The sequence below is a fragment of the Frieseomelitta varia genome, unplaced genomic scaffold, assembly GCF_011392965.1.
Source record: "Frieseomelitta varia isolate USP_RPSP 00005682 unplaced genomic scaffold, Fvar_1.2 scaffold_232, whole genome shotgun sequence".
NCBI classification, from domain to species: domain Eukaryota; kingdom Metazoa; phylum Arthropoda; class Insecta; order Hymenoptera; family Apidae; genus Frieseomelitta; species Frieseomelitta varia.
In genome coordinates, this window is record NW_025109960.1 from 207,442 (window position 1) to 222,609 (window position 15,168).

The 15,168-nt window shown below is 31.5% G+C and overlaps 1 protein-coding gene and 1 non-coding gene across 2 annotated transcripts; one reads left to right on the top strand and one right to left on the bottom strand.

Moving 5' to 3' along the window:
- Positions 1-2,770: 2,770 nt before the first annotated feature.
- On the bottom strand, positions 2,771-2,843 carry Trnar-ucu. Its single transcript has one exon. It is a non-coding gene; the product is annotated as a tRNA-Arg (tRNA).
- Positions 2,844-3,378: 535 nt separating this feature from the next.
- LOC122527819 (calpain-D-like) lies at positions 3,379-10,505 on the top strand. Its single transcript, XM_043652346.1, has 11 exons — positions 3,379-4,297; positions 5,048-5,415; positions 5,498-6,861; positions 7,262-7,495; positions 7,737-8,129; positions 8,245-8,546; positions 8,628-8,664; positions 8,736-9,061; positions 9,155-9,497; positions 9,583-9,761; positions 9,838-10,505. The coding sequence occupies exons 1-11, from the start codon at positions 3,975-3,977 to the stop codon at positions 10,016-10,018; spliced, it is 4,050 nt and encodes a 1,349-aa protein (XP_043508281.1). The 5' UTR covers positions 3,379-3,974; the 3' UTR covers positions 10,019-10,505.
- Positions 10,506-15,168: the final 4,663 nt, after the last annotated feature.

Here is a 15,168-nt window from a genome sequence, read left to right on the forward strand (position 1 = left end):
CAAAAATTTGCGAAACCTGGCTTTTATTTTGCGTAAAGAAATGATCAGCAACTATGAATGTAAGAAGTAAGATATGAATATAAATAAATATATATGTTTATACTTGTAATGTATATTTTTCAACGGTCAGTAGTTGCCAAAAATCACAATTACAAGACGCTACAGTAACGTCATCGGTCACGTTAATGTCACTTATTTTGTTTATCGATGCATAATTTATATTGAAAAGAATGCATAATTTATATGTAGAAAGAATAGAATTAGAGAACCGCAATGAGAAATAAGAATTCACATTGAAAATGAAATTTTATTAAAATTTTCAAATATAACAATGGGATCAGTTAGGTAATAACGAATAACATTGTTTAAAAATGTGACTCTGCAAAATTGATTAGCGGTAAATTTGTCGACATCGAGATGGCAAAAGAATTAATTCCGGATATGACTCACGTGAATTCGTTACCATTTGCATTCGTGCTTGTGTCTCAACAACCTGCCGAATAAAAATTAAGTTTCGTGTTATAAAAACTTCATAGATTGCATAGACACGTTACAAATAGATCTTTGTGCATTCACAAGACATAAAAAATTCAAATAAACAAATAGCAATCATAGATGAAGAAAAGTCTCTGTGTAAAAATCTACTTTCTTTTTCTTTTTAGTTACTTTCGCCTAAAATTATAAATTGTCATATATTTGTCAAAATTATAAATTATAAATTGTCATATATCAAATATTTGCAGTCATATTAAACGAACGATCAAACTTCCTCGATTTCTCTCCACGTCATTCTTTTTTTTTTTTTTTGCTAACAACCGTATAAATGGGGCACAACGTGGTCAAATTGAATGACACACTCTGTATACGTAGATAATTAAAATTGTAATACGCTGACTGTGTTTCACCGGTAGATTTACTGAAAAAAAAACAGCGATCAAGTGTTTTTGCATAATGTCTTGATTATTCTGAAAATCCCAAAGCAGGCGTTCCATTTCCGATTTTATCTCCTTCATATTTTTATCCCATTATGTTCTTTCGTGGGAAATTGAAATCATTGCAAATCTTTGAAAATTCAGGCATCTCTAATACATTTTTCATCGTTACCGATTCAGTCATGCTCTTCACTGTATCAGTATCATTGAGTTGGTCAAAAGTGTCTGCTTGACGATATTAATACACTATGCATCGTAATGATTTATAATTAATATAAAACATGCACGTAGCCGTTCGTCCAAAATCAGTACTTAATTAAGTAGTCAAGCATAAATTATTGATCAAAAGGAAACTATGTCTCCAACAGTGTGCTGGTACCATCGAAAGTGTAAGAGAGAAGACGCTCATTAATAATGAATGAATATTGATCAATGTTCGAAATAGACAGATTTATATGTATTCTCCGACGCACGGTGAGCTGTTTGCAAATGAAAAGGATTTTTATACTTTCCGAGGATTTCCAATTAAAATTTTATAATCGAGTAAACAAAGGGAGATTTCAGCTTCAAAACGATATAAAAATTAATTGTAAATATTTATGGAATATGTTTCATATAGAGCGAAATGCTTGGAAGCTATGTGATCGGGAGAAATTTTTTAAACTTTCTTACCCACCCAGTGGGAAAATTAATTAATTTTTATACTGTTTTAAAACTAGGATCTTCCTCTCTGTAATGGTTACAAAATTTTAATTAGATAATCGCCGCAAAATATAAAACAATTCTTTCCAATTGCATGGCCAGCTGCATTGGCCGAAGTAAAATTTTAATATAAAAAGAAAGAAAAAATGGATATATAATAATATAATTTTGTTAATGAAAAAAGAAACATGACTCTAAATCGTACTTACGTAATAACAAATATGATGTTAATTAGTCAATCATGTACGTATATCGTTTGTAATCGATCTCTTAATTGATTTGATTGTGAGTCACTCTTGGATAACGTAAAATAGAGCATAAATGTTCACGATGTTTAAAAAACTTGGGATTTCCAGATATTTATTATAATAGAGCTTGATTTCTCTGAGTACCAGTTAGAAGGCAAATAGTTTATATGATTGACGTTTTCCAATTTTCCACATTACCTATTATCAGCAAAAATTATTTCAATCAGACATTCACTAATATTAATTTCTAATAAATTTTATACTGTATTACATATATTACTCAAGAGTCCCTATCAAATTATATATAGTGTAATGCCAAAGATATATATCATAAATTGTAATTAGTGATAACACTTGATCTATAGAAACAATAATAGAATTTCATTAACAAATGTATTAAGGAGTCAAGCAATTAAATTTCTATCATGAACATTCGCCGAGAAATGGAACACTATGGAAATAATAATTTTTATTGTTCTTAAACTTTCTAGAGTATCCCTTCTTCGTGAAACTTGTATCATTATCTTAACATAGTGCACACAACAATTATTCACACACTTCTTAGCATTGAGGATTTCTATTTTATCACACTGATAAACAATTTCATTCGTTAATCGAACATCTATATCATTTGTTTTTTTAATTTATAAAATTGAAGACGATTTAAGATTTTTAGGATCTTAAATTATATTCAAACGTATAAATCAAAATAATATATACGCAAGCAATATTTTTAATATACTTTTGATTAATTCTACAAACTTTACAAAACAAAAATTATCGTAACACACATAAAAGATACGTAAAAAAAATCAATGGTAATAATTAAAGTATAATGTGTGTAAGAATGATAAAAAATTGAAACAACAACCGTAGTTGTTTCTTTATCATCCCTGGTGGGGATCGAACCCACGACCTTTGGATTAGAAGTCCAACGCGCTATCCTCTGCGCCACAGGGACTTCGTGGTGTAACTTTTCTTATAACTTCATACTACTCTGAAATATAATAAGTAGATGTCGCTGATGTATGCAATAGTTTATGTTGACCAGTGACGTATAAAAAAAGAACCGAAACGATTATAATTTCGAGCGCAAAAGTTTGGAACGCAACGAATCGATCGATGCAACGAACAAATTTTATAAATTATCGATCGTCTGACAAGGTGCGATTGTGCTTTTTTAATCTCGGTTAAAAATTTATAATTTAATATAACATCTCTTTCACATTGTATGAAATTACTGGATAATTAATTGAACTCACAAAAATTAAACAGTGTATTAAATAACAAGTCCTTATTTAAAATATCGCAATCAAAGTGAACCAATATTGGTACTTTTAAATCGAATTACTTCAAAAAAATAACAAATACAAATCGATGGTCCGCACGCGTAACAAATAAATAACGTGCAAGAATAAAAACGTAATTTAAAAATTTAGAAATTCTCATTGCATGTATACGTATGTAATAATAATAATCGTACAGCCCTGTGTTGCAACCAATGTAGTCAACACACCAGCTCAGGCCACGCTCTACAGTCATGTACATGGACGATGTCTACCCTGTTTGCGATTGACGCGTTTTGTCTGGTTCTTTGGCATTACGAGCAAACGAATATGGATTGATCAGTGGATTGGTTTGTGTGTCGTCCGATGCCAGACTATGTTTGCGCGTGTATGAATAAACTGTGAGAAATACCGAGAAAATGAGATAAACAAGATGCCTAAAAGGTGAGAGAAAAGAGAGAAACAGCCAGAGCGTCAGTCCGTGCACCCGATGTCCCGTGTGTGCATTTGGATTTTCACTGTGTGATGCGACGGCGGAAAGAAAGAGAGAAAAAAGGAGGAAAGAGATAGAGCAGAACGTCGAGCGAGCAAGGGTGGAAGGGGCATAAAAAGATGGCCGTCCCGAAACATATGACAAAGAACGGCGGGCAACCGCCGCTGCCGAAAAGAATCGTCTCGGAATGTGTTCCACGGTATCGTTGATCTTCGTCCTCGCGTAGAGGTGCGGTGTAATTTCGAGCAAAAGGGATCGTGGCTACAAAAGTCAGTGATCCTGTTAGCAAAGGAGCCATGACTACGTGTAAAGAATGGGCTCGATCGCATCGGTGTTGCAGTGGCATTGCTCGGAGTGCGCTCTGATAAATCCAACGGAGAGCACGCGATGCGCCAGGTGCGGCCTTACACGGCTTAGGAGTGATGAGAAAGCGAACCTCAGGCTCAGCCTGAGCTTGGAGCGCGAACTTCCAGAAGAAAAACAGCAGGAGGAGAAGCAAAGAGACGGCGAGGAAGGTGGCTCTTCCTCGGTCTCGGTTCCGCCGACACCTCCGCTGAAACTTCGTTTGGAGAGGCCAGCGACGGGCGATACGCGTCCGACTACTTATCAATACGTCAAAACCGATCTCATACATCGGTGAGAAAATTGTTAACTCATATATCTTTCTCTCTCTCCTCTCTCTCTCTCTCTCTCTCTCTCTCTCTCTCTCTCTCTCTCTCTGTCCGCAACCCCTACCCAATCCCCCTCCTCTCCCCTCTCTTACCCTCCCTTCCCTTCCCTCCCTCGTTCTTCGATTTCTCGCGTGTTTGTATACAGTCTACCGAACCCTTCGCAAATTTTGTCGACTTCTTCTCCGAATCTAATACCTTATGTTTGCATCAGTGTCAATCATTTTGGTGCAATATGTCGTTTTTCGAACAAAGATATTCTCATAGTATGAGCATTCCTTCTACCTCTCACTGAACAAGTTTAATTTTGTGCCAAGGATTTCACACAATGCGCAAAACAATGGTTTGTAAGGGGAATATAATACAAATTTATTTGTTGCATGTTCACATAAACGTAGATATGACAAGTTACTATTGCATCTACGAATATAGGCTTTCATTTATTATTGATATGATATATACTTAGATAGCATATCAAAGTTAGAATATATACATATATATATTTTTTTTATAGTCGTTAATCTTTTCTTTATATTTAGATAGATTTTTTCCGTACTTGGGAAATGATTGAATACATAGTTTCGTTATAAAAAGGAAAAAAGAAAAATTTATATATTTTTTAATTCTTTCCTCTTCCTTAATTTTATTATGTTTTCATATACACATTGGTTGTTGTTTGTTTAATAATTGTTATATTATTTCTTATATTAATTTTTAGCTCAGATGGAAATTTAATTCTACCCAATAATCATATAAAGAAATCTCATCATGATTCATGGAATGGAAAGTCTTGTAAAAAAGAGCCAGTTAAAAGATCTTCTTCTCTACCTTCTTTAATAACACAATGGACTTGCGTTCGTTGTTTGTTAGACAACAGTTGCAGTTCTGGCATAATTTGCGTAGCTTGCGATGCAAATTCTTCTATTGCTGAAACTGACAAACGGCAAATTGGAGCACGTAAAAGCAAAAAATTAAATCTACGCAAAACAAATCGCCTCAAAGCTGCATCTGAACTTCTGGCCAATATTTTGGATGGTGTCAATGCAACAAGTTCTTCTACAAGTGATATAAAAATTATTAATAAAGGTATGTATTATCTAATCAAAAGTATTTTTAAAGAAATTAATATATTATAAGTATTATAGATTACTTTGTTTCTATTTTACAGACATGGCACAACTAACAAGTATAAGTCGTAGTGAAAGGAGACAAGATAGAGAAGACTGGACCTTGCCACCGATAGAAACTATGGAGTCTACTACACTTTCTTACACAAATACCACTGATACCTCTCAACGTTCACCAAAAAGACATAGTCCTTCAATTTATGAACGAGTCAAATCTAAAGTTAGTCGCTCTTTATCTAATGGATCTGTTGTACATAAATTATCTGAACATGCAATTCAAAGACCAACAAGTTTAGTAGTCTCAGAATCTCAGCAAGATGATGCTCTCTGGAGTTGTGATAATTGTACTCTTGATAATGCTCCTGGCCTAGAACAGTGTGAGGCATGTGAAGCTCCTAGAAGTCCTGCTCCTTGCAGTGGTGTAGTTATCAGTGTACCTGCCTGGGAACCACGTGCTCTGTCTTCTGCAGGTCCACTGTCCTATAGACGATCTTTTTCTGACGTTGAATCTGTTACAAATGTATCTCAGAAAAAGATCGTCAATCGTAGGAGTCTCAATGAAGATGAACCACCTGCAGTACCACCGCATTCTGTTGGTTTTAGTACAAGACCAAAATATTCTTACATTGGAATTACTGACCCTGATATACCACCGCCATTGCCAAAAAAACAAAATAATAAATTGGGCCTTGTACCCACGAAAGCACATAGTGAAGCAACTAGTCCTGTCGGGGATATACCAAATGTAAGTTCGTTGAAACGTATGTGGACTTGTCGAAAATGTTCTTACGCGTATAATCCTTTGTGGTCAACTGGTTGCGATATATGTGGATCTTCTCGATCACCGCCTTCATTAATGCAACCTAGTCTAATAACTGTCACGAAAGATGAAACAAGTTGTTCAATGCATACACAATCTCCGATTGTAGTATCCAGGGATAGTGTGAGATACATTCCGCAAAAAACTGCTACATTGGCTACAGCAGAATCTGATTTAGATGATCAAGTCGATCCACCTTCTCCAGTGTGGACTTGTAAAAAATGTACATTATTAAATGCTGCTTCAAGAACAACGTGCGAAGCGTGCGGTGGTTCAAAGCTTAAAAGTATCATGCATTTAGAAGATGCTACGCTACGAAAAGGAGAAAGTTGGGTGTGCCCATCGTGTACATTAAGGAATCCGCTATCAGCACAAACTTGTAACGCTTGTAAGACATTAGCAGATTTTCTAGATGTACCAAAAGATAGCAGATTTTTTGGATCAAGAAGTCCGAGTCCAAGACTCTGTTCGACCCCTATAAATTCAAAAGTTGTTACCCCAAGACATAGGAATTCTGTGAGAAGGAACGGTTCTTCAATTGGAGACAAAAGACATTCAAGAATTAGAGATTCTACTCATGGTCAAGTACGATTTTTTTTACAATTGTTTTGTATATCTTTATGAACACTCGAACTATAGATGCTTGTGTAGCGACGCGACATACGAATGCCGGGCCATTTTGATCCATCATAAATGTTTCTTATTCGCATATTTCCAAACTTTAAGAATGAAATTTGTTATTATTATTTTTATTATATTTTTACGTTATATAATATACAATAACTTTTTATATAACTTTATTTATATACAATATTTGGTAAATAATGAAATACGGAGTACGTGTTACTGTTAGATGATCAAAACAACTCAGCATTCCTTGAGCAAAGGTCAATAAACTGTTCAAACATATGTTATTGATATATTTTCCTCTCTGGTTTTTATCTTTTATAAATTTATTATACATGAAACATTACAATGTTTCCAGTGGCAGTGTAAACTGTGCACGTATGAAAATAAGAGTACAAATGGAATTTGTGAAATGTGCCAAATCTCAAAAAATTTATCTCAACTACCAGGTGAAAGGCCTAGAATTATTGAATCTGGCATAAATACACTTACTATACAACGGCAAGAAAGTGTAGTTATGGAGAATTTAAGACAAATTGAGGAAAGAGAAGCTTTGGAGAAGTGGGAGCGAATTGTTCGCTATTGTAAAGAGGTATATCGATTAATTAATAATTATGCACTATAAACGAGAACAATTTTTTTCAATCAAAAAGAAATACAATACATTGATTTGTTTTTATATATGTAAATTATATTTAAAATATAGTGTTATAGCTTTTGTTATAATTAAAAAAATCTTTGTGTTTTACTAACACATTAATCTGAATTTAAAAAAACAAAACTTCTTAAAGGGTAGAATATTTCTAGTAGTAACTAATTTACTTATTTTATAGACAAATGAACCTTTTGTCGATGACTCATTTCCACCAGCTCCAAAATCTCTATATTATAATCCAGCTGAAACAAAAGATAATCATGTTGTTCAGTGGAGAAGGCCTCATCAAATTAATGTTGATTCTACAGTTGATTCCAAACTGCCTTGGGCTGTTTTTAGAAAACCCTTACCTTCTGATATCTCGCAAGGTGTATTAGGAAACTGTTGGTTACTTTCAGCTTTAGCTGTTTTAGCCGAAAGTGATGAGCTTGTAAAGAGAGTCTTAGTAATGAGAGAAACCTGCCCAGAAGGAGCTTATCAAGTAAGATTATGTAAAGATGGAAAATGGACCACTGTACTTGTTGATGACTTGTTACCCTGTGATAAAAGAGGCCATCTTGTATATTCTCAGGTTTATATCTTAACTTATATATGTTAACTTATAAGTAAAAAATCAATATTTATTAAATATAAAAGAAAAACTTTCACCTTTTTTTTGTTAGTAATTTTGATGAAATATATTGTAGGCAAAACGAAAACAACTTTGGGTGCCATTAATTGAAAAAGCAGTGGCTAAAATTCATGGTTGCTACGAAGCTTTAGTATCTGGACGTGCAATAGAAGGTCTAGCAACACTTACAGGTGCCCCTTGTGAGAGTGTGCCTTTACAACCATCTGCTTTGCCAAGTGAAGATGAACTTGATAAGGATTTAATATGGGCACAACTTTTATCTTCAAGGCAAGCTATGTTTTTAATGGGTGCTAGTTGTGGAGGTGGTAATATGAAAGTTGATGAGGAAGAATATCAACGTAAAGGTTTAAGGCCAAGGTAGAAAATATTCAATAAATATTAAGGATTTAAAATACATTTATTTAGTTTTGTATAAAAAAATTTAATGTATTTTTTTAGGCATGCTTATTCTGTTCTTGATGTACGGGATGTACAGGTAAAAAGACATATATATTTATACATACGCAATTAAAAACTTACAAGTATTTTGAATAATATACTTGATAGGGAATACGATTATTGAGATTACGTAATCCATGGGGTCACTATAGTTGGAAAGGTGATTGGTCTGATGATAGTCCTATTTGGACACCGCAATTGCGAGAAATGCTTATGCCACATGGTGCTTCTGATGGTGTTTTCTGGATTTCTTTTGATGATGTACTAAAATATTTTGATTGTATCGATATTTGTAAAACTAGAGTTGGGTGGAGTGAAGTTAGATTGCGTGGGACACTTCCACCCTTATCATCTCTTAGACATTTATCATGCGTACTTTTAACGGTACTAGAACCTACTGAAACAGAATTTACTTTATTTCAAGAAGGGCAGAGGTAAATTTTATTGTCTCATTTTATAATTTAATATATTCGTGTAATTGTGTCAGATATAAGGATATGATATATAATATTTATATATGTATTTAGGAATTCTGAAAAATCACAACGTTCTCAGTTGGACTTGTGTGTAGTTGTTTTTCGTACACGTTCACCAGCAGCGCCTGAAGTGGGAAGATTAGTAGAACATAGTAAACGACAAGTACGTGGATTCGTTGGATGTCATAAAATGTTAGAAAGGGATTTGTATATTGTTGTATGTTTGGCCTTTAATCATTGGCACACAGGAATGGAAGATACTTCCAGTTATCCTGAATACGTTCTTGCCATTCATAGTTCTAAGAGACTATTAGTTGAACAAATTTCCCCACCAGCATTTGTTTTAGCTGATGCTATAATAAGTTTAACTCTAGCAAAAGGACAGCGACATGAAGTAAGAATATTTCTGTAACTTGCAACTTTAATTTGATAATTATTTATATAAACTATAAAGTATCTTGTAAAATATTTATATGCAGGGAAGAGAGGGAATGACTGCTTATTACTTAACTAAAGGTTGGGCTGGTCTTGTAGTAATGGTAGAGAATCGTCATGTAAATAAGTGGATTCATGTAAAATGTGACTGCCATGAAAGCTATAACGTTGTATCCACAAGAGGACAACTCAGAACTGCCGATAGTGTTCCCCCGCTTCACAGGTAATACAAATTTTTTATATATATCTTTTCGAAATCAATATTATGATAACAAGTTTAACAAATTTTCTTATTGTAGACAAGTCATCATAGTTTTAACACAATTGGAAGGTAGTGGAGGTTTTTCGATAGCACATCGACTTACGCACAGACTAGCTAACAGTGGAAACTTGCATGATTGGGGTCCGCCAGATACTCAACATTGTCCTCAAATTGATACTCAAGTCGAAGGTTTACATAGTCCTCGTTTAATTACGTGAACAAATGAGTGATTAATAATAAATAGGACAATGTTTAAATGTATCTCGTTTGTCAAGTAAGAGATTTATTATATACTCGTGATATCCAAAAATTTACCAAAGCAAGCTAGAAAGATTTTGGTACAGAAGAAGAAATAGTACTGAAACCATAACATATTTTGTGCTTTCTAGCTATTCGTGTTGTACGAAAATTTTTAGCATTACGACAAGCTCACTATTGGATATAATACAATAATTAATTAATATACAATGATTCTGAGATCAGTGGTTAGAAATATTTTTTTTTAATTAGGTAGAAATCATCCGTTGTATCAATGAAAATGAAATACTTTAAACTTGCGTGCAAATTAAGCATTTCTACGGGAACCATTGATCTATAAAGAAGACTTAAGGGAAATTAAATATTTATGGAAGAACAAATTAAACACATTGCTTGTTATATAAAAAAAAATTATTTTCTCAACGTAACATATAAGCACCATAAAAAGTAACAAAGCGTAAAGATTATACAGTAATAATATATAAAGTGAAATAAGTAACAGCCATTGATAATGAAAAACATATACACTCTTTTTGGAATTGCTTAGAGTATGGTATAACTATGGGTCGAAATTTTTTCAATTTTTGCATCTCACAAGTCGATCCTATTTTCAAATACATAGGCCATATTCAGAACTCACGTTTAGAAATATATGTATCGTATATTGTGCATGAAAGCTGATGTTATTGGTCATTTAAGTGGGAGTTTTTGAATATTGGTCACATTGTAAAACTTTTATCTTATCTGTATTTTTGTTGTTTCCATCTTGTAACTGGATGGAATGCTTGTGCTAAAAATGGACGTAGCGCGTAGCTACAGAACCAAAAATCTCTCTGAAAGTTTTACAGTATAGTGACGCGTTCACTGCCATTCTGTGCAATGTACATTTAACTTTATTGTTGTTGAACAGTTTTGTAGTGAATTATTAACAAAATTATTATCACTGATTGTTGTATGTACTTTATGTTCATTTAACTTATAATACATATCTTAAGCTTTATACATACACAAGCGTGGCAGTTAACGAGTTAGTCAGTTTTATAAGCCTTGTACATTTTGTAATCATGACATCAGAACAGCCACTTATGAGGCGCAATCATTTACAAATTTTTTTTATATGAATAGATTTTTGTTTTATTTTTATACATATACATATGAGTTTTATCTATAAACAGAACAACCTGGAATAAAATATATGAATAATTTTTTCCTAATTTGAAAAAGTATATTTATCAAATTATAATCTTACGTAAAAAATAATTCAATGAAACATTCCCTTTTTTTAAACAGAGAAATTTCTAAATTGATGAATATTAGAATATGTTAGAAGTGTAATTCTTCTAGTAGCATGAAATGATTTAAAAAATTATTTGTTGAAATTTTTGCATTAGCATCTTAATTTATTGTTGAAATTTTATATAAAAGAAATGAAATTAAAAATTTTGATTCTTATTAATGCTGTTTCAATTAGCAATTTTTAATATATCTGTTACATATATTAAATGCGATGTATGTCGACACTTTCAAATTCTTTTTTATATGTATTACGCAGGGCGTTAATAAAAATCGAGAACATTTTTTTAAGTATTGATTGTATCTATGGAAACTATGAAAAAGTTTGTATAATCTTGTATCTAGAGTTGTCGAGCACCCGAGATATTCGGATATTCGAAATATGAATTAAACGAATTCGAATATTTGATTAATTAAGTATTTCGAGTAGCTTGAAAAAATTCACATCTATTGTTTTAATTTGGATTGTTTAATTATCGTAGTTGTTTAAACTTATTTAAAGAAATTTAATTTTTTTCCTAATATACTATTTAAATCAGTTAAAGAATGGAATTTTTTTGAACTACTCGAATAAATAAATTGATTTCAATATGTATTTTTTAAGTATTAAGACAGCTTTATTTGTATTTATGAGTTATACTCTTAAAGCATTCTGAAGAAATTAATTTTTTGCGCAACGGTATCCATCTTTAAAGGATATTTAGTTAAAAATAGCAATGAATAAATAACTTGTTTATATATATACATACATATATATAAACGAATTATTAAATCGAAGATTAATGTATATAATTTTAATTAATGTATTAATTTAAAAATGTATCTAATATTTATTAATATTTTTTATAAAGTATAATTAAAACAATAAGCAGTTGCAGATACAAGTTTATATGAATTTTCTTTCATACTTATTTGTATGAAGGTTAAAAAATATTCTTGATCTTTACTGAGATACTGTGTATTATATAAACTAGCAAACATCCAGTTTTATATGGAAAGCTCAGTGCTTTGGCTTTAACATTAAACTGCCATGTTCCATATTTTCAAATAATGATGAAATTGGCACTGAAATGTTCTTTTGATGGCAGTTGGATCTGATTGACAATTTGTCTAATATTTTCTATACACATTGAATGTGGTGATGTGACAATATCTCATGCTGTGATCAGCTAATGACATTTTTTGTCATTAAAATGTCAGTTAAGAAATGTCTCGATAAATGAAAAGGCAGCACATAAATATTATTTCAATGATAGTACAAAATATTTATTATAGATGCATTTGCTTAATTCAAATGCAGGAGAAGAAACAAGTTATGCACATAAGCATTATGAGACTTATTGGCAATAGCTTTCTTAATTAAATATATATATATATTTTTTTTAAATGGAACATTCCTTACATTTAATTACATTTTCCAATTCTGGTTCTAATACTATTGTTAGTTGAGTTTCACTTGAAGCAGTAAAAAAGCATTAGTTATACTCAACGGCTTCAATTAAATGGATCTAACTGTTAAATATGGCCTAATAATTTTAAGAACTCTTTTTGATTTATTTAAACTATATTACATTTATATTACATTGAAACTATATTATTAAAACCCCTTGCATTTTGTGATAATATCACGGTAATTAGTTATCGAAGTGAAACTTTCAAAGTAAAAAAACCGTTTTTATATTAACATAAATCACTTTTTTTAAGTTTGGGCAGTGATTAAAATTTACAAGTTTGAAAAAACATGCAAGTTTTAGACACTGTGAGAAAAATTATTCTTATAACTATTTGCAATAGTTTTTGTTAAAATGGCCTTAATTTACGGATAAAAGCATTTTAAAAAAAGAAGAAAAATTCTTGTATTTGTGCATTTTCCGAAGAAAACGTAAAACAGATAGCAAATAACTTTTATCTTTACTATTATAATAATTTTAATTTGAATCAACAGATTCGACTGCTGTACTCGCTAAATGATAATTTAAAACATTAACAATTAAATTGCAGCATTGTTCAGAACATTAGGATAAGTCTCATCAGGACGTGAATAAAAATTCAAAGACGATAATGCTAAAGGAGATCATACAATTAAATATAACATCTGATTCCTTTCCTGTTTTCTCTTTCATTTTCTTTTATTTTTTAGGCATAACTTGCATCTGCATAACATTAAATTAAAAGAATTTAAAATAATCCTTAGTGCCATACCAAAGCATAACAAAAAAAAAAAATCTGTAAACAAATATTTAATCAATAATGATTTTATAGAAGCCCATTCCGTTGTTACAATGATATTATAGTACTTTTTCTCAAAGAAGAAAATATTCTATTTTAAATATTGTGTGCGTGCGTCGAATGGGTGTGTGTGTTTGAGCGAATGTATGTGTATAATTACTGAAAGAAATTATACTATAAATAATATTTCCATTTTAGAATATGACTCCTGTGGCTTCGACGGTACTATCAGAATAATGGATATAACGTAAAAATATTTAATATTTGGATTTTGATTGTTGAAACTTTAAAAAAGTTTTGCACGAAGTGACATTATTCTGAAAGCAGCGTTCGTGGTTGAGTATGCACAACGCTACAGCGAACGAACAAGTGTGTTTGGTATTTTAAAAAACTGTCTTTGTGGATTTGAGCGTTTTAAGAAACAATTCAATTTGTATATAAAATGAATTATTTATTATATTAAGGGATGGGTGAAGCTGATTAAGTTATACACCGCTTATGGTACACGTAAGTTGTTTTGCATATGCTTACACATTTTTGTTGAAACAGCGCTTAAACCGATTAAAAAATAAGAAATAGAAAATTATATATAGCAAAATTAGTAATATATCGGGGTCAAAGAAGAGCCGGTCATGTGTGAAACATAAATATTTCTTTTGTTTCTTTTTTTTTTTTTGCATCAAGCTTTCAGAAAGGTAATTTATTATATTTGCAAAATTGTACGTGGGTTACGCTATCTTTAAAATCACTGAGTATAATATTTAAAGTCAATGAATAATTTTGCCGATCTTTCGAAAATATTATTAAATATTGTTAAATATTATTTATCGTTTGTTTCAGCACGGCGTTAGTAATATTTATATAAATTGAGCAAAAGATGTAGGATAATTGCACGCCATCGCAAAGTATCTAGGAATATATTCTTAATATGCAAAGAAAATTAAAAAAAAAAAAAGAAGAACTACGGTATCTCATTGTATTTGTAATTACAGAGTATAATATTGCGGTGTCATTTTACAATTATTAAATAACTCGTACTCTGTACGATACTGCGTACCGGGTGTATTCTAAACTGTATACAAGCGTTATAAATGTGATTTTCTTTTTCCTTCATTTGAAATGAGACTGAAATATTTACACGTTCAAGAGGAATATTAATGCAAACAATATCTAAAAATTACCAAATTATTAAACGAAGAAAGAAAGATTAAGTAATTCCTGATGTTAAAAAAAACCAAAGTTTATTGATAGAAAGAAACTGTTTTTAGACGCGTTCTTTTAGTCTACGCGACTGTGATCATTTTAGAAACGCCCATGTACGAACCCGAACCAGCAATCAACTTTGTGATAGTCAGTGTACCGATTTGGCAAACTTTGTTGAATTGATCCCATTTCCTATAGATGGAATGTATAATTATTAGAACTTTGTCGCGTACATACAAAGAAAATATTTACTACTTTATGAAATGATAAAGACATTGTATTGTCCCTTGATTTATATAATATAGTAGTATAGGTACATTTAATAATAAACCGAAATAATATCTAGAAATTATTCGTTATTTAGTCTAAAGCTAAATCAATGACG